The sequence below is a fragment of the Gavialis gangeticus genome, unplaced genomic scaffold (assembly GCF_001723915.1).
Source record: "Gavialis gangeticus isolate Ggan-Ray unplaced genomic scaffold, GavGan_comp1, whole genome shotgun sequence".
NCBI classification, from domain to species: domain Eukaryota; kingdom Metazoa; phylum Chordata; order Crocodylia; family Gavialidae; genus Gavialis; species Gavialis gangeticus.
In genome coordinates, this window is record NW_017729000.1 from 5,642,821 (window position 1) to 5,650,363 (window position 7,543).

Genomic DNA, 7,543 nt, shown 5'->3' on the forward strand with positions numbered 1-7,543 from the left:
GGGGGGGGGGGGTGCGTGTGTGGAGCTTTTGACAACACAGGTTTCCAGCAGAGACCCCCTCCCCAGCTTCTCCCCCCAGCTCCAGCTGGGTGAAACTTTTTGCTATGTCTATTTGGACATGCGCACACATGTGCGTGCATGCACACACCGGTTCTGCACGGGGCATGACAGTTCTGCCTCTTTTCAGACCTCAAGGCTGTCCTCTCCCCAGAAAACAAAGGCCTGCCCTGCCTTCCTCCACGTGCTGCCCGAGGACATGGCTGTGAAGCCCCCTCACGCCTGCTCCCCGATCCTGGCAGTGAGATGTCGGAGCTGCCTCGGGGACGGCTCCATGGGTGCCCGGTGCCACCCTCCATCTCACTAGCTGGGATGCACTTGTTGGCACCTGCTCCAGGCCTCTCCAAAGTGTCCTCATTCCAGGATTTGGCGTGGGCTGAGCAGGAATGAGTGGGCAGGACGTGGTCACAGCAGTAACGAAGCCATGTAGACGTGCTCCCCGATGCCGTGTGGCCCAGGGCTTGCTGGCCCAGAGGATACACAGACTCTCACAGCCTGGAGGGGCCTAGCACTGCCCTACACCTGCCTCTGTTTTCCTCTTTGCAATGGGCAGATCGCTGCTGGGCACAGTGATGGAAATCCCATACCCCTGCCACCTCCCCCAGCCCTGTTCCCGCTAGGTAGCGGGAGAAGGGTGGCAGGGGAAACACCGCTGTTGCTTTTGCAACAGCCCAGGCGCGGGGCAGCACAGAAAGCTGGTGACACCCAGGTGTAGGGCAGGCAGGAGGTCAAGCTTCAACATGAGAGGCAACACGCTCCGTAGCAACCTCCTCACTGGGCATATTGAGAGACCAGCACGGCCTCGCAGCGTGAAGCGGGACCAGGGTCTGGAGCATCTCCATGCCAGACACCGACATACAAAGCAGTTCTTGGGTGCCAGGGATAGCCCCGCCACTAGATTTCCTCCAGAAGCAATCAGCCTGTCTAGCCACGGCCCAAGGGTTTCCCCCAGAGATCCAGGGGAAGGAGCTGGCTGCGACAGGATGGAGAAAAGGACCAGTGCTTGCACCCCAAACCCACTGTTACTGCAGCGGAGAAGCTAGCCTCGAGCTGGCCGTGGAGACCAAGTCATCTTCTCTCTAAGGACTTTTGTAGCACGCTACAAAGACCCCTGCCACATGCTTTAGCTGCTCTGGGCACCTCTCTCCAGCCAGCTTCCCCTGACGAGGGCTCACACCCCAGGCAACAGCAGGAGCTGGAGGATGGTAGCAAACACTGAGAAAACAGGTGTGGCTGAAGCCCAATAGAGATCGGACGGGAGAGAAACAAGCGCCTCAAGGATCCAAGGGGGCACGCTTGCTGGGCTCCTCACACGCCCAGATCTGCTCACGTATCTCCTGGGTGTAGAGATACTGAGGCCTCGGAGCAACCTCTGGTCCAGAGTGGAGGACAGGGACCTCCTAGAGACCTCGCTGATTGACAGGGCAAATTGGGGACGAAAGAGGGACAGGCTGTATTTATCATCGTCCCTGGGACAAGGTGTAACCGAACCCCTTGGCCGCAGCTTGCACGCTGGCCGACCGCGTGTCTCCAGCGCGGGGTGGTCTGGCTGGGACCGAATCGCCCCCAGGCAGCCCTTCGCTGCAGGGAAGAAAAGTAGGGCAAATGAAATCACTCCTGATGGGCAGGAGTGAGCCGGGGGCGGCTGGAAAGGAAAAGGCTAAACCCCGTCAGATCTGCCGGCTTCATTCAGACATCCAACCTCTTTGCCTTTACATGCAGCAAGGTATATGCTGGAGATCCACCCCCACATCTTGCAGAGCTTAGCAGCTCCGGTGGAGTCTATACAATGCCAGCTTTGGAAACACATGCGGAGGGTTTATTGTGGGGGCAGAAAAGCAGCAAGCCCCCGGCTTCCGCCTGCTGGCAAGCGAAGTTTGGAGCCGTCCAGGGTCCAGCAAGCAACTGAACCAAACCCCTGATCTGCTGCCGCCAAGCCCACGTCTTGCAGCGGGGGCACACGAGACAGGCAGGTGACAGATGGGGCCCCCGTCCGAGCCCCCTCATCAGGCTGAAATAGCGGGGCTCCGGTTCCCAGCTGTGCGCGCCGGCCGAGCAGCAGTTTTGCCTTCCTAATTAATAGCCAGGCTCTGCAGCACATCTGCCACATGCACACACACATGCACACACACGCGCGCGGGTGTCAATTTACCACGGGAGCAAACAACCCTGTTTACGTCGCGCCGGGAGGCCAAGCGAGCGCTCCCTCGGGGCCTGCCGACAGGCACGGAAAAGTTCCCTCTGACGATGGCAGCTGGAGACACCGGCCTATAAACCTGCCCTTTTGCAGCGGTCAGCTGGAGGGAAGTTATGCAAAACCCAGCATCCCATCCAGCACGGCTCCATGGCCAAAGACATTACATCAGCCCGGCACTGCCCAGCCCGCCTGGTGAGCCTGGCAAGACCCAGGTGCCGAGGGGGGGTCCATTTGAAAGCCTTCAAAGGGACCTGGGTTTTAGCAATGGGGTTCCCAGCCCTTTGGGGTAACCAGGCACCTTGGAGGCATTTCCAGTTGGGCTCCCCCAAAATAGTAGGAAGGCGGCAAAGGATCCCGGTGCTCTTTGCAAGGAGGAAGCCAAGAGGCCGGCATCAAGACCCAGCAGGGCACGGGCTCTACCCGGTGGGAAGGTGCCTGCTCACCTGGGAACTGCCCAGCTTCACCCCAGCTCACGCCGAGCATCCAGACATGCTGGCGAGGCAGAAGGAGCCAGCCACAGCCCCAAAACCAGAGCTCTCAGCCAGCTGAACAACTTTTTCCTCTTCCCCCTTTCTCCACCCCTTACCTTGCTTCAGGTTTGGGTTGCCTTAATCCGCCCCGAAAGAGCTTGGCGTGGCTGTGCCCGACCTGCCTCCAGCCTCCGCAGCTCGCCCGGCCTGCCCACTGGGCAAGGGGGGACCGGGTATCCCGCTTCGCAGCAACTGCCCGTGTCTGTCAAAGCCAGTCCTCCTCTCCTTGCTGCCAGCAAGCGAGTGAGGGCTGCACGCTCGGCTCTGCTCTGCCTGTCTGGATGCTGCTAGCTGAGCAGCTAGCAAAGCAGCCGGCAGCTGGCCAGCCTGCGCACAAGGTCCTAGTGCTGCCCTGTTCCTGCTTTCTGCCTTGCTCTGCCTGTCAGCATCATCCAAGCCCTTGGCATGTCCCTCAATGACTCCCACCAGAATGAGATTCCCTTTTAGGGACTGGACTAAATTATTCCCACGGGCTCATAGCGGTGCAAGCACCTACTCCAGATACGTGTAAGAAATGCTCGGATGCCTATCTTGCTGGGGTGATCTGACCCCCGCTGACTTCCTGGTCCTTGGGCGGGGGGGCTGAACCCGATGATCCTGCAAGGTCCCTTCCACCCTAATGTCCATGACGTCTATGAAGTCTAGGTACGTGGAGCACTGACTTCAACTGGAGCTGGGGGCTGCTCCTCAGAGCGCCACTGCGTGGGCACCCCCTTGCTTCCATTCATGTAATTAATGGAGATTCACTGATTAATTCATGAATGGATTCATTTAATGCCCTGCTAATCCCCCAGAGGGATCCTCCCTGCAAGGCCTGGCCTGGGAGGACTACCCCCTCGCTGCCCCCCACTTAGCCTTGCTTCTTCTGTACAATCTGGTCATGAGGTCATAATCCTGCGCAGTGACATCACAGTCCATCGGCCTGGCAGTGATGGTGCCAGCATGCATGCAGCTTCCCGGGGGAGTTTGGGATGAGACGAGGAGGTGGGAATCCTGCTCTAGATGCAGATACAAGTAAATGGGTCTCGGTATTTTCCAGAGGTAACCTGTCGCTCTGAATTTCAGCAGGATTGGAGCAGCTGGGTCCTTCGGGATCTTGAGTAGCCCCAGCTCCAGTTGAGACTATTGGAAAGTTTGGGAACCCTTTGGAGAGCAAAAGTCCTCTTTAAGGGCCCAATCCTGCCCCCCTGTAAACTCACTACCAACCCCCCAACTGACTTCAGCGGTTCAGTTCAGGCCCTGGCTAAGGAATTACCCCCTCCGGGGAGCCGCGCGGGGTCTGCTCAGCTGCACGGCAACGGGCTGTGATGTGACGGTCGTGAGAACAGGAACAGTGACGCACACCCTGGACCTCATCCCATAGGTGTGGTGGGAAATCAGTGCTGCTGGCAGGGCAGCAAGCGGACTGCAAGCACCGCAGCCCCGTGCCCTCGGGCCCCGGGAGAAGCCCCCCACATTGCACCTCTACACCTGCCAGGTGTGGGGCTAGGTGGGGGACAGCGTGGCATGACCAGGTGTTTTCTGGGGACTGAGACCAAGGCAGGCATTTCACAAAGGTGGGTTTGGACTCTTGGGTGTCACCGGGAACCTGTTTCTCCAGGGGGGGAAGGAGCAGGAGCAGGTAAAGCACCTGCTGTCAGCTCATGGGACACTTTAAAAAGCACTTGGCTATAAGGACAACCCTGCCATCAGCCCTCACACTTTCCGTCCTCTTTTTCCCCACTGTTTTTGATGCCAGTGGGCTCAGCCCCGCAGATTTCAGGGGCTCTCAGATGTCCATTCCCACCTGAAGCCAGAGGGTCTGATCCCGTTCCCGGGACCAGATGTGACCTCATCCCCGGTGGCTATGGAAATAGTGATGGTATCGCAGGCGGCAGATTCCAGTGATCTCACTCGGAGGAGAAGGAAGCGGGACAGACAAGCTCTTTCCACCCCACCTTCCAGGCTGGCAGCAGTGCTGCCGGCTCATGGCATGTGCTGGGAAAGTGCTGAGGCTGGATGCAGTCGGCTCTATCACAGCCGAGCCGCCGTCCTGAATGGAGAACAATGCTGGCCGGGGAGATTACGCGGGTCTGGCCGGCCGGGCGTGCAGCGCTGTCAAATCCAGGTTCTCCACTGCCAGACGAGCGGCGAACAAAGCCCCCGTACAAAAAGCACGGCCAAGTTTTTCCAGGGCAGCTAGTGCCTGGAGCTGCCTTCACCTTGGCGGTGCTCCATCTGAAAGCCTTCAAAGGGACCTGGTTTTTAGAAGCAGGGTTCTCACCTCTTTTTGGTAATCTCAGGCACCTTGAAAGCATTTCCAGTTGGCCTTCCCAAATGCAATGCCCCCAAAAGAGCTAGGAAATGTAAGATGAGGGATGCTTCCTAGCCAGGGAGCAAAAGACCCAGCTGGTTCTGCGATACTGGGAATTGCCAAAGAGAACTGAGCTGGAAGGGAAGAGTGATGGAAAAGGCATTAAAAACGGGTCCAATGTCTGTAGGAGGGCCTTTCTAAAGTGGTTACAGTGCATCTACAAGCCTGATGACAGCAAGAGTGGGGCTTTGCTAACATGACCAATAAAAGTTGCTGTATTTTTGGTTGGTGGGGGGGGGGGGTTGAAATGCAGTTGGAGCTGGAAAGGAAAAAACCATCCTGGCTACGTGTGCGTGGTCCTCCGACAAATACGCAGGGTAGGAAACAAGGGGGCTGAAATCAAGCACCTCCAAGGCATTTATTCATACACATGTTCCGGGAGTTGTAGGGAGGACGCTTTAATTAGTGCAACTCCAAGAGCCACATTAATTAAAAGCGCCCAGAGCATCACAGGTATCAGCGCCCCTGCACTGAAAAATGGCAGCAGGGCACTTTGAACTAAAATGAATTGAATGAGCTTTAGTTTAGAGCGCCCCACTGCCATTTTTCAGTGCAGGGATACGGATACACGTGACGCCGGAGGCTGCTGGAGTGCGGCAATTACCACTTACCGTTAATACGTGGTAAGTATTAATCAGAGCAGGCTCCCTGCATGTGTATAGGAGACTCTCATTTCTAACCTAGGGTTCTGAAGTACCAGGGCAGGAGATGACCCCGCAGCAGCTATTAGGGCACCTGTTTAAAAATGGCTCGGGTTGGGCCGGCATGGGACAGCTCACTGGGGGCCTGGGCGAGGCAGCAGGCAGGGCTCACATCAGGAAAAAAAGCCACCCGACCTGTGCAAGTCCCCACAGTCAGTTGGCCACGGGGGGTGAGTTGCCGGGGAAGACCGCCCTGCCTGTCCTGTGGCTCCGGAGATCGGTCCCCAGGCAGGGGAACCTGGCACCTTGCAGCGCCGTCATATGCACGCATGGGGACAGAAAGTGGCTCCACCACTTTCCCCATTTTCTAGGCCTGCTGACCCTCCAGAAGGGAGGCCCTCCTGCTCCACGCGAGGCCTGGGACCATCCGTCTGAGAAGCACGCAGCAGCTGTTCCCGTCAATCACCCCCCGCCCAGTGCTTGGAAAGGGCTGGGATTTCCATCTGCTCGGGCTGCTCAGCAATGACCTCACTTCAAGGCCCTGCTCCCAGTGGGATGTCACTGGGCTTCCCAGGGGAGAGGATGATGGAGGGGTTTTTCCTCCCCACCTAGCCTGAGTGGGTTGGATTGATAGCCCTAGGAAAAGCTGCGGAGAAGCTCCCGGCACCCGCCAGGATCAGTGTTAGGTACCCGAGGCTAAGGCGCAGCAGGAGGGATCGCCTCCCAACACAGCCCGCGGTGGGGGGAGGAAGGACAGAGGCTTTGCTTACTTGCTTTCCTTGGCTGGCCCACGGGAGAAACGAGGACGCGTTGAACCTTCACCACCTTCCACTCTTGGCTCGGCTCCGAGGGGGGCAGGTCCGCCACAGACCCCGCGGCTTTCCCCAGGCTCGAGCACCTGCCAGAGGATGCCAAGCTGCTGCTGTTCAACCTGGGCACCGGCAGGTCTCCGTTCGTTCTCCCGGGCTCCTTTTCCTCCTGGTCCGGTGGGCGAAAAGGCCCGATGCTTCCCGATGGCTTCTCTTTCTCCGGCTGCAGGACCCGACAACCACAGCCCTCTCCTGCATCCGCTTTGGGAGTCTCGAAGCCATAGGAGCGCTGGCTGGGCTTCGTGGGCCCGGCGCAGCTGGGCTGGAGCTGCAGAGAAGGCTGCAGTAACCTTGCCTTCAGCATCTTGTGCGCTCGCTTGTGTCTCGCGGGGTTAATGTCGCACGGGTTTTTTTCTAGGGTCTTAAAAAACAGCGTGACTGTCCATGCTGTCCCATACGGGACAACTCGAAGCAGCCGCCCCAATGTAAGAGGTGAAAGTCCAGGGGCTGGATGCTTTCCTCAGCCCGGCTGGTGCGCTCTCAGCCAGATGTGAGCGCTGAGTGAGCAGGTGCGCGTCCGCCCTTCGAGGAAGAACCGCAGATGTTTAGGTGTGAGAGGCTCCGTCTTTTTTAGCCGGCAGAGGCAAACAGAGGATGCTCCGGGGAGGGATGCCTCAGGGGCTCTGCCTTTTCCAGGAGGTGTTTCGGGGCAGAGGAGGCTGCATCAAAACACCTGGGTGAAGAAAACGGAAAGCACGACACGCGTGAGTGTCTATATGCCAATAGGGCAGCTCTGATGTCCCTAACGGGAGTCATGACATGCGCCCGCTAAGGAAAAAGCTCTAGAAATGACTGGAGTGACTCCCCGCCCGTTACAAGACCATGAGAAGGGAGCTGGGAGAGCCGAGCTCTGGCAAACCCCAGCAGGAATTGCCCTGTGCTGTCCCATCTGCTGT

General features: G+C 58.3%; 1 protein-coding gene across 1 annotated transcript in view; it reads right to left on the bottom strand.

The window, feature by feature from the left end:
* The window catches only part of SYNPO (synaptopodin), a 28,245-nt gene extending 20,906 nt beyond the window's left edge, over positions 1 to 7,339 (bottom strand). The window contains exon 1 of the mRNA XM_019506129.1: positions 6,549 to 7,339. Coding sequence (XP_019361674.1) covers positions 6,549 to 6,951 — 403 coding nt within the window. The 5' untranslated portion in view covers positions 6,952 to 7,339. The remainder of the gene's footprint in view (positions 1 to 6,548) is intronic.
* Between the last annotated feature and the right edge of the window lie 204 nt (positions 7,340 to 7,543).